This window comes from Babylonia areolata, chromosome 13 (genome assembly GCF_041734735.1).
Source record: "Babylonia areolata isolate BAREFJ2019XMU chromosome 13, ASM4173473v1, whole genome shotgun sequence".
NCBI lineage: Eukaryota > Metazoa > Mollusca > Gastropoda > Neogastropoda > Buccinidae > Babylonia > Babylonia areolata.
Window position 1 is genome coordinate 28,214,852 of NC_134888.1, and position 23,479 is coordinate 28,238,330.

Here is a 23,479-nt window from a genome sequence, read left to right on the forward strand (position 1 = left end):
TGTCTGTCTTGTCACTCCCACTGTATCTTACCATCACTTGCCAGTCACAAACCAGACTCTCATTCACTCATGTTTCTTTGTTTTGTTTTGTTTTGTTTAGTTTGAGGCCTAGACAATACAGAAAATCAAGAATGATGCAGTGAAAAGTTGTATAGTTTCAGTTTCGAGGGAGCATCAAAGTGAGCAGATAGGTCTGTAGACACTGCAACCACAACTGCTGGGGAATCCAAAAAGGTAGCCACCTCACCTGTGTGCAAGCCAAACACTCTGATCAGTCCTTGAGGTGTGTGCGTGCGAACATGCATGCATGCGTGTGCATGTCCATGCATGCCCATATGTGTGTGTTTGTTTCTGCGTGCATGCATGCGTGTGCGTGTGTGCGTAAGCCCACCTGTGTGCGTGCATGTGTGTATGTGTATGCGTGATAGGTAGAGAATTATTGTGAAGAAATAACTCAAAAAACGTATAAATAAAAAGCTAATGATAAAGGCTCAGGAACCAAAACTAACCAGATAACCAACAGTCAGGATCTAAAAAGGAAAACAACAACAATACGCCCCCCCACCCCACCCCCGCCCCCACCACCACCAACAAATCAGATGAGGAAATGATACGTGTAAAAGAACAACTAAACTGATAAACAAAAGGCACACAGACCAACAATAAATTGTCAAAAACTCACCAGTGCCTCATAATGCCAATGCCGCATGTAGGGTTTTAGGACCTCCTCTCGGAGTAGTTCTCGCTTGGCCAATTCAACTTTCAGGCCTGCAGAAATAAAATTCTCAGTAAGTTTCAGTCAAGTATTATCTTTTTCTTTCCTTCTTTTTTTTTTTTTTTGTTTGCTGCCCAATCATGCACACTCTCAGTTACACTACCTCTTTACTTATTACAAGTGCCTCCTACACAGCCACACCCAGGTTTGTCTGTCGCTGTCCCAGTGCTGGCAGTCCACCGAGAATTACCGATGAAAGGTCAACAGGGGGCCACACACCACAGGAGACCCTGCACTGCTGCTGAGTCTTTTTGATTATGTTCAGTTGTCCCTGTTCTGATTTAATGTACTTGAGACACCACCTACTCAGCTCCCTTCTGATGACAATAATCACTTAGTCGCAGAGCCAGTGTGAGTGAGTGTCCCCCACACCCTCTCAGAGAAGAGACTGCAGTCACATCCCTCTAACGACAGTCCCTTATGAATTTTCTGACACCGAAGATCTTCAGTCAGTCCAATATTACAGTACAATGCTTTTAACACTGATGCACACGTTAACATCTGCAGTAAGTTTCATGTAATGTATGCCAAAAAGCAAAACAAACAACAAATGGCCTGTCACTGTCAACCAACCAGTTGATCATCTAGCTATTCAAACAAACAAAAAGTAAACATTAAAAGACTTTTTTAAAAGCTGAAAACAAGCAAACCATAAAATGCAACACATAGTTTACAGAATCTTCTGATCAAACCTTAGCAGATAGACAATACAAAAATATCTGAAGATTGCACTCTTTGGCGCTGATTAAATCAAACATACCGCCTTACTGACCAAGTCATAGACCTTTAACACTTGTTAGGGGAAATATGTATATACAATGCAACTCTTTATTCTGCTATGAAAGATATCTTGATCACAACGAAAAACCAAAAAACAATATGATAGTGCTTTGATAGGGTGGAATATCCACTAACTAAAGTGAAAATGGGCTTCATAGTTAGCAGTGGCTGGAGACACAGTCTAAAAGTGTGTGTGTGTGTGTGTGTGTGTGTGTGTGTGTGTGTGTGTGTGAATAAATCAATCAAGCAAATCAGTCAAATGTCCTGAGACAGTACACCATTAAAATAATGTTCTACATCCATAGAATTGTAAGAAAAATAAAAAATAAAATAAAGAAAAAAAAAGAAAAAAAGTATAGCCCACTCAAAACATAAAAATATAAAACATAAAACAAATCAGTTATTTCTCACAAACTTTCCAACCTTCTCCTCCTCCACCCCCAATGCACTGTACCCCTTCCCCCTCCCCTTTTAAACACCACACGTACGGGCCCTATTCCTAACCATCCCTCACAACTGCCACCCATACTCCTCAAAACATCCAAATACATCAATAATACAACTTTGACTCCGTAAAAATAGTGAAAACATATTTCTCCACACAAAAGAAATTCCAACTAGATGAGCAAAAATACAGTTAAATGCACATATTCAAAGATGAATAACCTCAAGTATAATGTATGCATGCGTTCCCACACACACTCGCGCGGCCAAGATGAATAACCTTAGCTGTAACGCATGCATGTGCGCCTGTACACACACGGAGTCAAGATGATTAACCTTAACTGTAATGCATTCATGCGTGCCCCCCCCACCCCCAGCCCTCTCCCCTGCCCCCCAACATACACATACACTCTATCGCTGATGAACAGATGCAGCCAGATGAGTCTAGAGGAATCTGAACTGTCCTACAAATGAACAGACATTCAATGTTGAGTACTGGTCACAGTATGTGCATGTGCGTGCGTGCGTGTGTTGAGCAATGTCTAGTTAAATGATATCTGAATTAGTTGGGCGGAACGTAATTTTGTGTAAAAATTGATGTTGTATTGATGCTATCTGTTTGTCCCCCTCTACCCCCCCCCCCCCCCCTCCATTTTTAGCAGTTGTTTTGGTTTGTGTGTGTGAAGGGGATAGTGGGGTGGGGATGGGGAAGGGGGTGAGGGTAATCGTGCATGAATTCTATCTGTATAAAAAAGGAAAAAAAAATTGGTCATTGTTACCACTTAGAAATTGTTTAACAAGCATTCTTCAAACCAGTTCACCACTTGCACCTTCCAATTCCCCTTTATCCCCACTCTCTCCAAAACACACACTCACAAACACACACACACACACACAAAACCTTTCCACCACAAAGTTTCTCTTTATTTGGCAGAACGTGCCTCATCTAATTTTTTAGTACTTACTCAAAATGTCCGCCCCGTCCTGCAGATGTTCCATGTTCTGAAGAATCTCACGGCGGTCGTCAAACATATGAGCGTGTCTGTATTCCCGACGCAAATTGGCCATAGAGAATGGTTTCAGTTTCTCCGTGCTCAGTCGGCTGCCTACACGCACCACTTTGCCTGGCTCTGTGTGTGTGTGTGTGTGTGTGTGTGTGTGTGTTTGAAGGATGGGTAGAAAAAAGCAAATGGTAAAGTAAGCACATACACATGTATATTACAAATGTGTTTATACCAACATAAATGCATACACCCCCAGATGACAAAAAATCATGAAAAGAATTATCAAATCAAAAATACTTTCAAAAATGTCAAAGAGTCAAACAACACAACAGAGAGGCCAACTGGTGCCCATCCCAATGTTTCCAGTATCACTACATAATGAATATAACTACAAGAGCAAAACAGCGCATATAGTACACCACAGACTGCAGAGAAGAGAGAAAAACGTGTCACAGTTTATTGAAAAAAATCAAAGAAGAATAGACTGAGGAAGGCAGAAAAAGCAGACACAAGTGAAAGAACAAAAAGGCAGAATCAAAGAGAACAACAGAAAAGAGGAAATTTCTTGCTCAGAATCTCCAGAAGGGGGGGAGGGGGATGCTGTTTATACTGAAAGACCCCCAGCATACCCACAGGGAAGTCACAAAGACAAAATAAACGAACTGACACACACACACACAAAACGAACTGACACACACACAAATACAATATAAACTGACACACACACACACAAAACGAACTGACACACACACAAAGACAATATAAACGAGCTGACACACACACACACAAAACGAACTGACACACACACAAAGACAATATAAACAAACCGACACACACACAAAGACAATATAAACAAACCGACACACACACAAAGACAATATAAACGAGCTGACACACACACACACACACACAAAACGAAATGACACACACACAAAGACAATATAAACAAACCGACACACACACAAAGACAATATAAACAAACCGACACACACACAAAGACAAAATAAACGAGCTGACACACACACACACAAAACGAACTGACACACACACAAAGACAATATAAACAAACCGACACACACACAAAGACAATATAAACGAGCTGACACAATTTGGGAAGAGAATGCTGCCTACAAAGTCACAACCTCCAGCCTAACGATGGAAGTTGAAGCTGTGACACATGCCCTCCAGTGGCTATCGTCCATCCATACGCCCGGAAACCAACATGCCATGATTCTAACCGACTCAATGAACCTCATACAGAAAATTGAAAACGGAATGGGAAGCCCAGAGTGGCATAACGCAATGTGCAACTTTCAGATTAAAAAACTCACATGATCATACTGCCCGGGACATGCAGGTGTTAAGGGAAATGAACGAGCTGACAGACTTGCTGGTAACGCAACACCAACGAGCGGCCTACATCTAGGAAAATCGGAAATCCTCAGAAAAGTCAAAGAATACCAAAAAGAACAGGTACAAGGCCATCACACTATCGATCGCCTCAAAGAAATAGAAGCAGAGAGAGGGAGCGGCCGCAAGTCTAACATGAAAGGTAGAGCACGATGCTTTGCAAATCAAACAAATATCGGCATCATTTCCAAACCAACATTGCGCAAATTTCTTCAGAACGGAACAGAGTCTCTGTGGGCCTTTCCAAATACAATAGACCGAGCAACACACTAGACGCCACGTTCTTGGCATCAGAGATCTTTTCCCATCCCTCTTGCGGCCAGTCAGTGGCGGCTGTGTGTGTTTGTGTGTATGTGTGGGTCTGTGCTTTTGAGTGCGTTTGTGAATGCGCGAGAGTGAAAGTGTACACAAGTGTCAAGAGAGATATGTGTACGTGTGTGTGTGTGTGTGAGGGGAGGTGGGAGTGCGGGGGGAGGTGGGGTAGAGGATGAGGTATGTGAGTGTATGCATGCCTACACTGTGGGAGCAACAGGATATTGGAACGTATATATATATATATATATATATATATATATATATATATATATATATATATATATCTTTGTATGTACGTGTGTGGGGTTGGGGGTGGGAGATATGGGCGTATGTGTGTGTGCTTGTACAAGTGTTCATCTCTGTGAGTGTGTGTTTGTGTGTGCCGTGGAAGCTGCGATACGTAGACAAGAAATGAGTGTGTGGAGGAGGGGGTAGAGGAGGTGCAAGGTAATGTGTGTGTGTGTGTGTGAGTGTGTGTGTGTTGGAGCTCATGTACGTTTACATGTATTTGACTGTGCTTTCATATGTGCTTGTACAAGTAAGTGTTCATCTCTGTGAGTGTGTGTTTGTGTGTGTGTGTGTGTGTGTGTGTGTGCCGTGGAAGCTGCGATACTTAGACTAGAAGTGAGTGTGTGGAGGAGGGGGGTAGAGGAGGTGCACGGTAATGCATGTGTGTGTGTGTGTGTGTATTGGAGCTCATGTACGTTTATATGTATTTGACTGTGCTTTCATATATGTGAAACTGCATGTTTGGTGCATTTCTGTTATGCATGTGTGGGTGTATGTGTGAATGTGTGTCTTCATATTTTACATTTATTCGCTTATTTATCACCATTGTTGTCTTATTTATTCATTTATTTATGTTTTATTATTATCATTTTATTAGTATTACTAATATTATTACTACTACCTTTTTCTATATTATAATCATTATTTATTTATTTATTTATTTATGCAAGCTTATCTATTATCTATTCCCCCGGTTTTTTTTTGGTTTTTTTTTTTTTTGTTTTGTTTTTTTCTCAAGGCCTGACTAAGCGCGTTGGGTTACGCTGCTGGTCAGGCATCTGCTTGGCAGATGTGGTGTAGCGTATATGGTTTTGTCCGAACGCAGTGACGCCTCCTTGAGCTACTGAAACTGAAACTGACACACACACAAAGACCATATAAACAAACCGGCACACACACACAGACAAAATAAATGAACTGTCACACACAGAGACAAAATAAATGAACTGTCACACACACACAAAGACAAAATAAACGAACTGATACACACACAGACAAAATAAATGAACTGACACACACACAAAGACAAAATAAATGAACTGACACACACGAAGACAGACAGACTGACCACTGTAGAAGGAGATGATGCCCTCCAAGAACTGGTCCAGGGCGTGGTTGGTGTAGCAGACAATCAGCATGGTGCTGTCCTGCCCAGGGTCCCAGGCCTCACGGTTATGCAGCAAGGCTTTGACGATCTTCAGACCCACGTAGGTCTTCCCCGTGCCTGGCGGCCCCTGCAGTCGTCAGCTTTGTCATTACTATCATTGCACACTCATCTTCATTGTCATCAATACTGCTGTATATGTAATACAACAACTTTTATTTTGTTGATAGTTTTATCACAAAGCAAGGTTTTAATGATCTACTGACCCAACCAGGTCTCTCAATGTCTGAAGCTGCAGACATCACCATCATCTTCATCACTGTTTTTGTCATCATTATCATCTGTCATCATCATCACCACCATCATAGTCTTATTGTACAATTCTGTCAAGCGTGCTTCTGGAGAAGTCACTGTCTGTGCAGCAAGTCAAGTTTTGAACTATCTCACTCCGTGAGGGATGCTCTCACAGACTGGCTCTACAACTAACGGATTAGTGTCATCAGCACGGGGCTTACTGGTGATGTGTAGCCCTCCAGTGACCTATCATCCATCGCTCCATGTGGACAGCCGGAGCTGGGACAGTTTGGATCAAAGTGCATGCGTGCATGTGTGTAAATTAAGTGACGTTACCTGAACAGATAAAGTTCAAAGTGTTTCTTGCTCCACACTATACCTGAAGAAGAAAATTCTAGACAACACATCAAACTACTCAGAGAGCAAATGTTGAGGCTGTACATCATAGGGCAGGTAGGCCTTACTGCTAACAGCTTGTTTTTGCCAATGGTTCGTGTACTGCCCTATTTCGAAGCGTTCTCACCACACACATTTCACAATTTAATGTCTGCTTCGACTTCATTCTGATACCTTAATGAATCTTCATTTCTAAGAATCAGTCAAACATCAACTATTTCTGGCTATTTCCGCGCTCTTTCTTCTTTTCACGCACCACTGCCAACCAAGTTCAGAAACGTGTTCTTTCAATCCTAAAATCAAGGGAAGCAAGCAAGACTTGACTTGAACTTTGACAAAGGTTAGAATAGCTGATTTGACTGGATATGTGAATGAATTGTGCATTACCAGTGCTGGGAGAATTAAAGAAAGCATGTTAGTGGCAGATCAGTTTTGACAGGAATCTTCAAAATGGTATCATTTGCAATCAGACCATAGGGTATTATGACACAAGTGTATTTGTGAAGGTTGCTGCACAGTTAACTGAGTGTTCTCAAAAGGGTGTGTTTGTGTGTGGTGTGGGGTGTGTGTGTGTTTGTGTGTTTGTGTGTGTGCATGTGTGATCATAACCAACAATACAACAGTATGGTGCAATGTTCCAATAATATGTTATGTCTAATGAGTTCAAGACCTGGTTCTGTTTATAATCTCAGCATGCACCCAAACCCACTGTTCACAATTGGACTTGCCCATTTGCATTTACCCTCACACACCCCTGCTATTTCAATCATTGAAATAACATTGAAAAGAAGGAGCGGGCAAACATTTTTTGGTGCAACCATTTGGAGAAAGCCTTCAAGAACAGAAGAGCTACATTTGACGATCGTACGATCTATTATCTGTATAATACACTAGTGGAGCTGGTTGTTTCGACTGGATCGTTCACAATTAGGCCTACCTACCCTACTACTCAGAGAAAAAAATCTATGCCCCCCACCATATCAATCATATGGATAATACAACTTTTGGACAGCATCACATTATCAGCATCAAACAACACTGTTGGCCCCGAATCACATCATCTGGACACTTAAGACAAAACTTCTTGGACTGCACCATGTTATCTGAGCAAGACAAAAATCCTTGATGACCTGGCAAAGTAAGACAAAATTCCTGATATCATCACACCCTGTTACCTGGATGAGGCAAAACTCCTTGGTCAGTGCACAGTGCAGAGCCTGGAACTGAGTGTCGTCCAACAACAGCAGCTGAGGATCTGGCCACAGTTCCCTGTTCAGCACTGCCACGCTCTTTGTGGCCTCTGACTTCTCCTTACCCACAGCCACCTTCAGTTCCAACTCTCTCTGTTTCTGTCTCAGCCTCTCTCGCGCTGCACGTAGTCGCTCATGCAGTGTAGGTCTTCGGGCTGGACTCTTATCTTTATCCTTCAGCTTGATTTCGTCATTCACCAGGGGATGAAGGTCATATTTTGTGTCCTGCATCAGGTACCTGGGCAATATATGCAAACAGACTTAAGAGTGCATCTCCGGGCTGCTGAAATACCAAATACTTACAATGTTTCAATTGATCAAAGACACTATGGGGGCTTGCAAGCCCACGATTTCTGCCAATCCCAATTTGAGAATTGATCTCGGGGCTGCTGAAATAATAATAATAATAATAATAATAACAGTAATAATAATAATGGATAATTATATAGCACATTATCCAGAAATCTGCTCTAGGTGTTTTACAAAAACATTTATGTTTGCATAACACATTTCATCAATGTTACAGACACGCACCAAAATCTGACTAAACACACACACACATAAACACACACAAATGCACACACACAATGCATACATACATTTTAACATACATATGTACCAAACAGCTACCCTCAATACATACACACACATAGGCATGCACAAACACAAACATACATAAACAGACGTGCCCGCATGCGCACGCGCACGCGCACGCACACACATTCATATACATGCATGTAGATATGTACACATACATATGTGTACACACATAGTCAAGCACAGCTAAAGCAAAGGAAGTGGACCTGCCACAACTGAACTTACTGCTGAGGGAAAAGGTGAGTTTTGAGACGAGATTTAAAAGATGCAAGGGAATGAGAATGATGAAGGTTATCAGGGTGCTTGTTCCACATCTTTGGCAATGGAAAGGAAAATGATCTGTGTCCATAGGTCTTACTTCTGACGTGAGGTATCCTGAGAAGTCGAGTATCAGAGGAAGAATGGAGCTGGCGAGACAGAGTCTAGATATCGAGGAGTTCAGAAAGATACTTTGGGCCAGATCCGTTGGCTGCAATTCTCATGTCACTACTTAATTATACAAGTCTTTTGACAGTTTCTTCCATGTTTGTACTGTTTGAATCTTAAAGAGTTTTTCCAACAATCTGATTTCTAAATCTATTGTTTTCTTATTGTAGCCGAGCACTCAGCTCAGGCTTCAAAATACTGCTTCATGCTAGAGGTGTATAGCAGACACCTTTTTTTTACATTTAACTGCCGGTCTCCAATGGCTCGCGCAAAATGTGTGATGCCATTCCCAGTTTTAATGCAAAGCCCATTCTAAACCTATTCTCTAAACATATATTAAATCAATATAAGTCTCTATAGTTCACTACAATATTGTATTTGTTGTATTCACACACACACTTAAATCAGTTATTGCCATACTTGATTTCAGTTTAATCATTTGTCACAATAAATATTTCAACTGACGATAAGCTTTCATCATTTTGTCCTTCTCGCCACACAACCACTCCTCAGCCAGTGCCGCTGTATGCCGTTGGGTGAGCTCGAATCTGTGCTTCTGATGCAGCATATTTAATTAATATCTCTTTTGTCAGATCAGTAAACTGCAAGTATTATATACTGGCAGAATCGTCAAAATTCCATCTTTAAATCTATACCATTCGTGTTTGCCTACGTTAAACTGATTTAATGCAGTTTGTAATTTTCTGCGATGAGCTCGCTAAAACTGACCCATTTTAGGCGACTTAAATTAAGATTATAAATTCATCTTAAATAATCAACACTTCATTTTATACTAATTAGAAAGTAGGTGTTGAGCTGTTTTCTTTGCTACCAATCTGACGTAAATCGGTTCAGGAATCATTTAGAAATCTATCACTGAACACTTTGTCATAAACACAATGCTAAACAAATTTAGGGGGATTTGAGCCAACTCTCTTCACAGGCCATGTTAGCCTCAATGCAGTTCGCTTAACTTGCATAAGTAGACGGAGTGGGTGATCACTGGTCACTTTCACCTGAGCCCATTTGCAGCGATAGCCAGCTAGCTGACCACTGACTGTTGTGTCACCCACAGTGTGTGTTGCAGCCCCAACGGACAGTGTCTCGCAACATATCACTGCACTGTTTTCCTCTTCTCATCTTTGTTTTATCTATTCTCATCTTCTTATCACTACTGTAAATAAAACAATAGAAAAACCCTTTTGTGACTGGCCTCTGCATGTTCCTGGCCTGCACTGGGATTCTTTTCTATCCTTCAATTCAGTAAATCAATCATTAGAAATTCTTTTGTACCGTGCCCTTTTGATAATATTAAATTTAACACCACTCGGTTCATAACACAGCCACAAAAGTGGCGCCACCGGCAGGACATCGATACTTGAAAATATTCTTACCACAGTATATTGATCCACAATATAGATCCAAAATTATCACTTTTAATGCTTCAATTCTTTTATCCAAAGTAAATTCATTCTTAAATCACAGCCTTTTACCACCAAATGTTCTTTGTTACAACTTGGTGCTTGATCCTTCAAAATATCCTTATGACAGGATAATCGTAATGATCCATCACAAAACAGATCCAAAATCATTCCCTTTAATGTTCCAATTCTTTTATCCAAATTAATAAATACATCCCCAAACCACAGCCTTTACCACCCAAGTGTACCTTGTTACAACTTGGCGCTTGTGAGTCAGGATGTTTTAATTCCTTAAATCTCTTAGATAAATCACAGCCCCTAGCCATGCTAACTATCACATTGTTATCATTCATGGTATTTTTCGCCTGCAAACTTGCACATCATTATTGTGCTGCTTGAAAATGTACACATCACAATCTGGAAAGAACTGACACCCTGAAACATTACACAGTTAGTTGCATTCCAGGCACAAACCAACCCAGTGCACACACTAGACACGTGTTATGCTGACAAGCGGGATACTGGTCAGGTGGACACTGTTGCAGTGGATTCTCTGATGCGTGACTCATGGTTGCTATGGTAACCTGAGATGTCTCTTTCTCTGTTGATGACGGATAAACCATCAAGACATCATCAAGTATTACAGACTGATGTACAACACTGACCTGTTTAACCGCTGAGTGAAATGAAGGAGATGGCCGCTGTTGTCTGTTTGTGAAATTCAAATCATTGCCTTCTTGGAGACACACAACTGGCAGTCCACAGATTCCTGTGATGTCAGCGTGCACGTCATACTCTTCCACTTCTGGACAGGCCGCGAGCTTGACTGAAACAGCGCCTGGGCCTCCAAGCGCCAGCAGCTGATCTTTCATGATCATCGTCATTTTGTTTCAGCTACTACGAGAACGCACGTGTACACGTGTATGTCAGCCACAACTCAAAACACCCCGTATCGAAACCACGAGTTTCAGGAGACCGCCGTTGAAATGTGTTTACACGCCAGAATCCTTCACGATCATTTGCCATCTTTTAACCCTAAACACAACAAACATGCACGAACGGAAAACATGTTGGGTTGAATCTCGCTTTGTCTGACTGTGATTGTGATGATCAGGGGTGGGAAAGGGGGAGGGGGATGCGTAGGTGATGAAGGTGGTGGAGTGATGGAGCACAACCATCGCTCCTTTCAAACCGGGTCGAGAGACAGAGACACAAGTGACAGACTGACGAACTTGTATACACATGCACTGAGTGTCAGTTAACTGGACCCAATGGGGAAGGTCTTGGTTTAGTTCAGTATGCACAGCACAAAAACATAGCTTGGAAGGGAAGAATAAAACGGCCGAGGCTGCACACCCAGCTAGCTCTTGGTTTTCTCCATGAAGAAATGCCGGGATCCGAAGAACCTGACAGATTGACTAGAGATGCATGGGAACCCTTGCAAAGACCTGAACTGAGCTGGGGTGTGTGATGCTTTAGAGTTAACGAACACCTCAATACTCTGAACGAAAGACCATGCTCGTGCTGTGAGGAGAGAGAGGGCTGTTCTCCTGTCTTCTTCCTGTGGTTCCACCGGGGGGTACCCGTTATGCCGCCGTCCCGCTATGCCGCTATCCCGCTTTACTCCCTTTCGCTTTTCATCACATGCGCGTGAAAAGTGATATATGACAGTAGCAGTTTTCACAAATGACGTATATTATGATGTAAACACTGAATGACACTAAAACTCGCCATTTAGAGGCGGGCTCGTGCAAATGCAAACTAAATGATAAAAAATATGTATTCAGGACAAATGTAATACTTTCAATTTTCTACATTTTTAATGAGAAACAAAACCAATAACAAGCAAAAAGAAAAAAGTGTGCTAGAAACGAATTTTAAAGGAAAGTTTCTTGTACAGATCATTTCTCCACTAGTATCTATAGCCCAAAACAAGGAAATGGCGGAAACAATCTTCCAATGTACTGCAAATGTAAAATGCCCTGGTACCGAAAGGGAATAAAATCATATTACCGCAGACCCATTGTCAAACAATCTCTCTCTCTCTCTCTCTCTCTCTCTCTCTCTCTCTCACACATACACACACACACACATATACCCAATCACACTCAAAAAGAAATAAAAGATCATAACAACCAATGTTTGTCCCAAACAAACTTTTTTGTGACAAAAGACAATCCGTAAACGGGTCGGCACAACGGGTCGGCGGCATAGCGGGTCGGCGGCACAACGATACGCTCCCGTTCCACCTGACCCCTTCCATCTTCTTCTACCTTCCAGGCAATAGAGAGTTACAGTTGTCAAGGCGAGAGAGAATGAGAGAAACGGACAAGTCTAGATGTTGTGTCAATGGATAGGTATTTCCGGATGGAACTGATGCGCCGCAATTGACAGTAGCAGGATTGACATGTCTGACTGATAAATTTTTGAAGTTCCTGACTGAACTGGAAAGAGGGATGGATGCCACTGCCAAGTTTGATTGTGTCAGTTGTGCTGGAAGAGAGATTTTGTTTAGTTCTTATGATCATTGCTTCAGTTTTGTCCGGGTTCAATTGTAACTTATTTAGAGTCATCCAATTTTGAATGTCCAGGAAGCAGTTGGATGTTTCTTGCAAGAGTGACAACAGTTTTTCGGGGGTATCACTCTTCTGGAGTTGAGTGTCATCAGCATAATAATGATGACTGACATTATGGCGGCTGATAATTTCAGCGAGAGGAGCAGTGTACAGTGTGAAGAGCACTGGGCCTAAACTGATCCCTGTGGGACTCCATGTTCAATTTTAACGGGTTCAGACTGGAAAATGTCAACAATGACAGACTGGAATCGATCAGTGAGATAAGATTTGAACCAGTTTAGAACAGTGCCGCTGATACCAAATGTAAAATGAAGACGGGAAAGAAGGATTGAATGGTCTATCGTGTCAAAGGCGGCTGACAAGTCGAGAAGAGTGAGAAGGGAGATTTGTCCTGAGTCAGACACTAGCAGTAGGTTATTCAGGATGTGGAGGAGAGTGGTTTCGGTGGTGTGGTCAGCACGTGACGACAGACAGACTGAAATGGGTGGATGAGATTGTTGAAACAAAGGTGATTGTTGAGATGCTTCAGGACAGCTTTTTCAAGGAGTTTGGACAGGAATGGAAGATTAGAAACTGGTCGATAGTTTTTCAAAATAATTGCGTCAAGGTTGGATTTCTTCAGAAGAGGCCGGACGACTGCAGTTTTGAAAGTGGATGGAAACGTTCCAGAGAGAAGGGATGAGTTGACAATATTGGTGATTCTGGGGAGAAGCTGTGAGACACACTGGAAAAAGACCGAGGCTGGTATAGGATCGAGCTCACAGGGGTTTGCTGTTTTTTTTAATTGGTGATATTTAGTGTTTACTGGATGCTGTTTAGGATCACACTGTTCCAATTAATTCCTTCTTTGCAATAAATCCCCTTTCACTGATGCCAGTGCACACACACACACGCGCGCGCGCGCACGCACGCACGCATATTACACACACACACACACACACACACACACACACAGAGCTGCACATCTAATATTACTGAAAGTGAAAAGAATTCTTCTTCAGCGTTCCGATATTGTTGGGATACGTCAGACTTGAAGCTTCGTCGCCCTGACGAAGCCCACAGTTTTCTCCAGGTCAGTCCCGGCAGTCACCCCAAAGCTGTTCCTGTAGCTCTACTCCCTCGGCCGGCCAGAACTGGCGTCGTAGATCCTCATGAATGGAGCAGTGTCGGAGAATATGTTCTGGGGTTTGTGTATCTGTGCCACAAGATATTTTTATTCGTCTCACATGACTCAAAAGGCTGCAGTGGCCGGTACAAAGTCTGAAGAGGATTGTTTGCTGGTGTCGCTGGAGTTGGTGGATCGCATCTGTCCCTTTGTCAGCGCTCAGCCTTCTCTTCCTTCGGTACTGGCTGTGGATAACGGTTTTTGCCTCTCTGTACGTCACTGGGTGGCTGAACTGCTCCATTTTACTTCCCACTTTTGACAGAGCATCAGCTTTTTCATCCCCAGTGATCCCGCAGTGGGATGGAATCCACGGCAGTGTGATGGTAGACACTTGTGAGAGGTAATTTAAGGTCTTTTGTAGAGACACTTGCTGTTGGTCACTTTGTTTTGCAGCACTTCTAGCACAGATTTGCAATCAGTGAAGAAGACGATCTTGGGTGGTGGTCTGGCTGATTCAGCAAGGGTTTTTGCTGTATGGGGGAGAGCGCTTGTTTCTGCTCTGTAGTTGGAGGAAATTTTTCCATTGAGAAATGTTTCTTGTGTGAGTTTTCCATTTGTGTGTTGGATGAAAACTCCTACTCCTCTGTTCTTTACTGCTCCGTCTGAGGACCCATCAGTAAAGACCTGTGTCCACTCACTGGGATGGTAATGTTCATCAATCATCTGTTGTGCCACAGCCTTCATGACATATGGAGCTTTACTTTCCTTCCTTTATGTTCCTGGGACGTTTGTGATGATCGAGACTCCTTCCAGAGGGTGCCTAACTCCTCAAAAACGGGCAACAATTCCACTTCTTCCTGGGCTGTAAATAGCAAGTCTGCATTTTACTGGCAGAGGGATTTTGAGAAATGGTTGAAACTCTGTCTTTTAATTCTGTTCTTGGTGGGATTCTTGTTGCTGGAGGGCACAGGGTGGTCTGGCATGCGCATCAGCTTCTCAATGTGAATGTAGACCTTCTCTTCCCGTCGTTCTTCCAAGGGCTGGAAGTTTGTGTAGTTCTCCATAGCCTGGATCGGGGTTGTCTTCATTCCTCCAGTGATCAGCCATAGGCCCGCATTCTGCACTTTGTCCAGGTGGCTGGTGTTTGTTTTGGATGCTGTGGACCAAGCAGAGCTGCCGTATTCCACTGTGGGTCTGACTGTGCCCACATAAACTTTCTTCAGGATTTTACTGTCGGCACCCCATGATGTTCCAGTTAGTTTCTTCATGACGGCAAGTTTCCTTGTAGCTTCCTTCTCTGTTTCTTTGAGGTGGGGATTCCATGTTAGTCTTTTGTCCAGTTTCATTCCAAGGTAGGTGGGGGTGTCGTCCTGGTTCAGTTCTCTTCCATTCAGGATAGCTTTGCTGTTTCTGGTTGTGGCGACAACGAGAAAACTGTAGTTACTGTTTTGGTTGTGTTGATTTCAACACCCCAGTCAGACGCCCATTGTCCTAGATGGCCCAGTGCTGCCTGCATCCTGTGGCTTGCAATACTCAGACGTTCCGCAGCATTCCAAGCAGCAAGATCATCGGCGTGGAGGGTTCTGGAGACATGCTTGGTTAGCTTCTTTGTGATATTGTCAATGAAAATGATGAGTGTAGGGGAAATGACTCCACCTTGAGGCACACCTTGCTGGAGAGTGATGCAGTGACTTGTTTTGCCCTCCAGTTTCACTCGTGCTGTGCGGTACTGCAGGAAGTCATGTATCCAGCTGTACATTTTCCCTTCCACTTTCTTGTTCAGCAACTTCAGGAGCAGTCCTTCTCTCCATGCCTTTTTTTCAAAAGCTTTGGACAAATCGACAAAGACAGGCAGTATCTTCTTCTTCTCTTAGAATGCGTTTTCAATATCCTGAGCATGGTACACCAGTTGATTTTTTGTGCTTCTGTTCTTTCTGTAAGCTGACTGGGTGTTGCTGAGGAGATCGTTCTTTTCCAGGTGTTTCAGCAGCCTTGTGTTTACCATTCTTTCCATCACCTTGCCCAGGCAGCTGAGTGGGCTGATTGGCCGGTAGCTAGATTTCTTTGTCTTGTCTTTCTGTTTCTTTCTGATGAGGATGACTGCTTCTCTCCATCAGTCTGGAAGTTTCCCTGTGTTCCATGACTGATTTATGATCTTGAGGAGTTTTTCTCTAGCTGTGTGCCCTACGTTGATAATTCCAACTTTTCCAGGAGCCTTCTTGCGCTTGAGTTTCATGATGGCTGCATTTAGTTCTGTGATCGTGAAGGCTGGTGTCATGGGCTCTGCAGGAGTTTGGTGTTTCAATTTCTCCTTGATCTTTGTGCGGACTTCATGAAGTTTGGCGTTGGAGACAGTGGTCTTGCTTTGTTCTTTGTAAAAATATGTCAGAATATTTGCTGCTTTCTTTCCACTGAAGTGCTGGTCTTCTTCTTCTTCCAGTACAGTTATGCTTTGTGTGGGGATTGTGTCATCATTTACGACTTTGGTGAGGGTCCGAAGTTTGCTGGTGTCTTTATCTATGTTGAGGCTGCTGGTCTTGTCGTTCTAACTTTTCTGTATCTCCTCCTTTTTCGTGTTGTTGAAGGTATCCTTGACTGTGTTGTGCTTTTGGATGTTCTCTTGTGTGGGGTTCTTTTCCACTGTGTCCCTTGCTGCATTCAGATCTGAGTGGAGCTGCTGAAGGGTGTTACTCCAGTAGGGTCTGTACAGTTTTTGCTTGCCTTAAGGTAGGGATTTCTTTGCAGCCTGTAACATCGCTTCAGTGAAGAGTTGGACATTCTTGTTGAGATGGTTTTCTGTTCTGATGTTTTGGCAAAGGTTGTCCATTTTCTCTTCAAATAAGGTCCAGTTGGCTCGTTTGAAGTTCCAGCTCGGAGCCATGGTGTGTCTAGTGCATCCCAAGCTGGAGATGTTGAGAATGACTGGCAGATGGTCGCTGCCTCATAACTGGGAACTGACATCTCTGGAGGTGAATTTGTGGACGTCTTCTGTGGCCATTGCAAGATCTAGTGAATAGACGTTAAAGGAAGAATATACACTCTGTGATGGAAAAAAAAGGTTGGCGCTGCACTGTTGTGGCGACAAGCTCTGTGAGGGAAAAGCATCTCTTGTGACAAAGAGCATAAAGTATTATGACAAACAGCCTGCATTACAATACAGCACAAGGCAACACAACACAACACAACACAACACAACACAAGGCAACATAATATAACACAACACAACACAACACAACACAACACAACACAACACAACACAACACAAGGCAACATAATATAACACAACACAACACAATACGACAGGTTGTGTAAGGCTGACAAGCACACAAAGACAGAGGTTGCAAGCCTGCCTGGGTGGAGCCACGTCCTTTTGGCAGTGGACGATGTAGATGTGGAAGGGCAGGTCAGGGCCCTGCATGTTCTGAAGGCCGGCCAGCACGTGGCGGTAGGCCTCAAAGAAAGCCGTGCTCTCTGCCATCACGAAACACCTTCCGCGGGGAATGGACTCCATCTGGCCAGTCAGGAGAGATCACACACACACACACACACACACACACACACACACACACACACACACACACACACACACACACACGCACGCACACATACACACAGAATCGGGTGAATTAATCAAGCAAATATATATCGTTCAAAGAGAAATTCAAACAGCAACGATGCCGTGAAGTTTACGATACATTTTCCTTTCAGCGAACGAAAAACAGGAAAAAGTGAAACAATACCAAAATAAAACAAAAGACAATAGCAACAACAACAACAATCACCAGATTTTATCAAACATATCATTATATACGTTCAAAATCACCATCACCTCAGTGTTTGGTAAGAGTTTGCTACAGTGCCTACCCTGCATCTGTAAGCATCGAAAGCTTTTGTGAAGTCGAGGAAAGCATATTTCAGTTGTTGATTTTTTGTGTTTTTCTTCTCCTTTATCATTATCATCATTATTATTATTATCATTATTAAATAATTAATTAATTTATTATTCATTTTATTATCATTATCTTTCTTTTTTTCAAAAGCAAATGAAACTATCCTTGCTTATCAGACTATCTGGTCATTCACTAAGAATCAGGAGACATGCTATGAGCATCAGGATTCTCATCATCACTGTCATTATCATTATTAACAGCAGCAGTAGCAGCCAATATGATCATGAAGTCTTCGTCATCAGTCATCATAATTGCCATTGTCTATTTCGCTTAAAATGTTATTACCACCAATGTTATTACCACCACTATTACATTTGTCCAATTCGTCAACGTCAAAATTATCATTATTGCCACCAACACTAAATAACCATCGTTACCACGACCGTCATAATCTCATCGTCATCATCACCGTCACCACCATCACCATCATAGCCATCATCATCATCATCATCATCTGTACAGCCATCATCTCCAGCCTCCTGACCGTCGTTTACCTCCTGAAGACTGCCTTCAAACGTGACGTCCACAATGCCCTTGGATAGATCCCGCCGGTCACTGTTGGAGACAGTGGCGAAGTACAGCGTCCGGAACTCGTCCGCCGACAAACACACCAGGGATCCGAAGGTCAGCCGCTTGCTGACCTCCCAGCGCACGCGCTCCAGGCCTGTCAGGTCAAAGCTCAGGCGGTGATCCACGCCAGACTCGGTGAGGATGGAGCGAAGGATGTGCACCTTGTGGAAGACGTGAATGTCCTGCGTGTCCGTGAACAGGAGGCGTGCATGGTGACTTTAAAGGCGTGAACTACTGGCGGGTCGCATCGTGTGTGTGTGTGTCTGTGTGTAAGCTTCTCAGTTCACTTGTGTAATTTGCACGTGATTATCAATTTTTTGTTATCTCACCCGCCAACCCCTGTTGAACTGCAAGAGCTTTTTTTTTCTTTCTTTTTTTTTCAATGAATAAGTATCAAGTAGAAATATTAAGTCTTTTTTAACTGAAGAAAGCATCGGCCTACCATGGTGAAATTAATGATGTTGATAACCAAAGATCATAGGGAGCGTACTGGGTGTTTTGAGGCAATCACGGTGTTGAAATATATTACCAGTGTCAGGATCGAGCGTATGACAAAATCGCCAATCATCTGTTGTAAAAGTACGCAGTGTACATGGAAAGGACGAGCATTATGAAGACTATGGGGGCCCGGAACAAAGCACGCATGAGGAGTAAACCCCTAAAATGTTTTTGTACAGATGTGTCAAGAGTAATGTGTGATCGTCGATGTCGACGGTCTGTTCAGAAGTCTATGAGATACAAAATATCAAAAATCAGAATGGAAGAGAACACATAAATACTGTTGCCCGTCCTTTAAAGGATACAGTTACCAAATGCAGTGGCTAGTCAGATCATCATCGTCAGTTATTGAGCTTTTCTTCAGAAAACTAGGAAAACATCCTCATTCTCTCACTGCATGTTTACGTATCTGATTGATAAACGTTTAAACAAATCAGAGTGGTCTTACAAAGCCAGTTCTTTAATAATAAAATAAAATTATTTATTTTTTTCCATGTTAAATGGAACAGACTCGTTAAATCGTTTCGTGGAATTATAGGAACATTGCAATAAATTCGCCCTACCTACCACAGCAATTGGTCTTCAAGTTTGAGCCACAAATCAAACCATGTACTGTCATGTACATTCAGTTGGGACTTAGTACTCACCTTGTAAATAAACTGAATAGTGTTTCTGTTTATTTACCACCAGCCCAAATGACTGAAATTCATTAGCAACACTACAATAATAATTGTTGATAAGATCTTGTTTCTTTTTGATATTGTCAGGAAATCTAACAGAACCACTGCTACGCTTTTAAAGCACAGAAGGCAAAGGAAACAAGAAAATGTGCCAACTCACCCTCAGTCTTTTTTCTCTGTGTGATGATTCAGCATTCTCCAACCTCCTCCTCAGGTACTCTGCAATGCCGTCCCTTAGTGGACTGACGAAGTCTTCACGCAGCAGTCTGAACTGAACGTCCAGGTAATGATCCACACTGGTGTAGCCTCCCACGGGCTTGTTCTTTCTCAGGAACGGCCGGACGTACAAGTCGTCGATCGTTGGAAACACTGACATCTGCCTGAAGTCATCTGGTGGTGTGAGGTCATCTTCATGGTCAGTGTGTCTGCGGTTCTGCTTCTTTTTGGTGTGCAGTTCTTTCAGAGCAGCACCTTTCACTACCTCAAACTCGTCCATCTTTTTTGCGATAATGTCTGGGAGCGTGTCCTCCTCCCCTTCCTCTGTTACTCTGGCAAGTGCAATGTCCATGAAAGCTTGGACCATGAGGACATCGTGGATAAGGGATGGGAACAACGTTATGAAGTTCTTCAAGAAGTCAGCACTTTCACCAATGATTTGTGTCATCTCTTCTGTCTCTGCGGTTGTGCTCTTCGTGCCGAGGAAAGTTCCCAAGGACTTGAGGAAATGAGATGATCTCACGACGTTGAGCACGTCAGCCTTTTGTTCCAAGACAGCTCCACAGGCTGCTGACTGACACTGGCTCACTTTGGCCAGACACGTGAGAAGCAGTTGCATCATCCCATCGTCTGCAGTGAGTTTGTCCTCGTCCTCTAGCAGCGTGGACAGCGCTTCCTTCATGTTGAACAGAGCCTCCACCATTTCCTCGGGTTCTTTGGACTGAAGTCCACGGAGATCACATGAAGACAGACACACCTCCACAGGTCTGACATCACCACAGTGTAGTGTGCCTTGCTCAACACGACCCCCATTTCCATGTTCTCTCGGATCTTGGGGTCTTTGATTCCTGAAGGCAGGTAAAGATGTGGGGTGGGTTTTACTGGCTTCCTGTTTGCCTCTCCCTGTGTCTTCTGCTGCTTTGTGGCCCTGTTGGCCTCCATCAGTAGCACTGGTTTCAGGACCACCCGGGGCTGGTTTTGACCCCAGCAGTCTGGAATATCTACTGAATGAATCGTGGTACTGCAACGTTGACGTTTCCTTGTTTGCATTCTTTTCACCTTTGTCACGGTGGTCTTGTATACAGCCAAAAGACTGAGCTGTTGAGGATGAATTGGTTGTAGCCCTTTCCCCAAGGCTCTCTTCTGCAGATAAATAAATACCTTCGTCATCCTGAAGGCTCTGGTCTGCAAATGAATAAAAATCTTCGTCATCTGTAGTATCTCTGTCCTCTGTGCTCATTTTGTGGTGAGTGGCTTCAACCAGTAGAATACCAGGATCGCAATCATCGGACTGACTGTTACTGTATTCTTCAGCATAAACAACAGTTGGTTTTGAACCGAGGCTTGCTTTCTTTCGGGTGTTACTAAACGCCTCCATTGTACTGTCGTCTTGGGAACCTGTCTGATCAGGTTGGTTTACATCGTTTGCTGAAAGTTGGCACTGGCCTGACGTACTGTCAGCGTGATGTGAATGATAGGTCTCAGTGCCGGGAAAGGAACCCTTCCTTGCTCTGTCAGCATGACGGCGTGATGAACCAGTCTTTGTTCCGTCAGACGGATGATGAGCCAGAGGGTACGTTTTACTGCCAGTCCCACGCCGATTTCGATATCTGTTACCTGGATGTTGACCTGAAGGGTACCTAGCATTGTCAGGTCCACGCCAGTTTGGGTACCATGCACTCTCAGCACTCTCAGCGTGACGCCAGTTTGAGAATCTATCACCTGGATGTTGTTCTGAAGGGTTCCATGCAATGTCAGCACTCTCAGCGTGACGCCAATACGAGAGTCTGTCACCTGGATTTCCTGAAGGGTGTCTAGCACTGTCAGCGTAACGCCAATTTGAGTATTTATCACCTGGATGTTGTTCTGAAGGGTTCCATGCAATGTCAGCACTCTCAGCGTGACGCCAATACGAGAGTCTGTCACCTGGATTTCCTGAAGGGTGTCTAGCACTGTCAGCGTAACGCCAATTTGAGTGTCTGTCACCTGGATGTTGTTCTGGAGAGCACCTTGCAGTATTAGCTTGGCGTCGGCCGGACAGGTGCTTTGGCCTGTCAACCCGGTTCCGTTCTGAAATTTCCCCTGCCGTGTTCCATGGACATCTTAAGTAAGGCTTCAAGCTGAGAGAAGACTCTGCCTGCGAATTACCTTTCGCTTTGTTTCTGGTTGTCGTGGAAGCTGGGTTTGGGGGGGTTCTGTTTTTGCTGTTGACTCTGTGACCGGATGCAGGAACTTGAACCCCCGACCCGGTCCTTTCCCCTGCTCTGCACTGAGCACCCGCCTGTTCCTTGACCTGGTCTGCACGAGTCGCCTTTGTCGACGTTTTATCCATTTTGGGGGAGGTCTGGCTTGTTGACCTCCAATCCGTTTTTGAAGACATCTGACACCCTTGCACAACAACAACAATGATAATAATAATAGTAGTAACAACAACAAAACCAACACTAATAAAAATGATAATAATGATGTTACAGTGTACAGGCAGGCTCACTTACACCACCCCACCTTGTCCCCCTTCACTCCCCCACCCTCACCCCTTCTGATCATCCTCCTCACTCTGTCCGAAGTTCATCCTTTGAGGTCCTGCCGATAACCCCCCCCCCCCTCACCTTCCGCGGCAACCCCGCTGCCTCCATCTTCTCACCCGCACCCCACCCGCACCCCACTCATCTCCCGTGCTTGATTCTATGATGTTAGCCGTTGCCACGCTCTCTCTCCCCTCCTCTCTCTCTCTTTGTGAGGTTTTAATTATGTCAGACGTCGTCACAGATGTGTTGTACACAAGTGAGTTGAAATGAGCGAATTAGTTCAAACTGTTGAATGAGCGAATGAAAATAGAGCAGTTAAGGTGTCAATCATTATTCACTTAGCGTCAGTAGGACAAGCCAAGATCGGATACTCATGTTTAAAGCTATGGTTTATGACTTGTATGAGCAGTATCCTACGTTGTGGGGAGGAATAAAACTAACCAGCACAGCTAATTCTTAGTTGTCCCTTGAAAGGAAATCCTGGGGCTGTGTGCTGGCTACGTAGGGTGAACTGACCAGTGTGTACTGCTCAGTCTAGGGTGTACTAAGCGGGAAATGTGTGCTGCTTAATGTGTGTTGCTTGTCAGAAACGTGTGTTGTTGAGACCTGTTTGAGTCAGTACTGCTATGTGCTAATCAGTTCTACTTGTGTGCTTTTAGGTAATAGTAAACACTAGAAACACAAAAACAACAACAACAACAAAACACAACCCAACAAAAACAACAACAAAAAACACACCTCCATGTGGCCCTGCTAATTGTATGAGAGAGTGTGAGTGAGTGTGTGCATGCATCACAAAAGTCCCACCTGTCTGTTCCTCTCTCACGAACCCCTCTTTTTACGATAATATC

At 43.5% G+C, this 23,479-nt stretch overlaps 1 protein-coding gene across 2 annotated transcripts in view; it reads right to left on the bottom strand.

Moving 5' to 3' along the window:
• LOC143289185 (NFX1-type zinc finger-containing protein 1-like) overlaps positions 1 to 23,479 on the bottom strand; it is a 110,086-nt gene that overhangs the window by 81,445 nt on the left and 5,162 nt on the right. Inside the window, exons 2-8 of one of the 2 annotated variants that reach the window (XM_076598111.1) lie at positions 20,045 to 22,488; positions 18,631 to 18,888; positions 17,537 to 17,697; positions 7,987 to 8,299; positions 6,086 to 6,251; positions 2,965 to 3,129; positions 683 to 768 (exon numbers count right to left, since the gene is read on the bottom strand). In XM_076598111.1, coding sequence (XP_076454226.1) covers positions 683 to 768; positions 2,965 to 3,129; positions 6,086 to 6,251; positions 7,987 to 8,299; positions 17,537 to 17,697; positions 18,631 to 18,888; positions 20,045 to 22,480 — 3,585 coding nt within the window. In that variant the 5' untranslated portion in view covers positions 22,481 to 22,488. The remainder of the gene's footprint in view (positions 1 to 682; positions 769 to 2,964; positions 3,130 to 6,085; positions 6,252 to 7,986; positions 8,300 to 17,536; positions 17,698 to 18,630; positions 18,889 to 20,044; positions 22,489 to 23,479) is intronic. The other variant, XM_076598112.1, reaches the window with a different exon arrangement.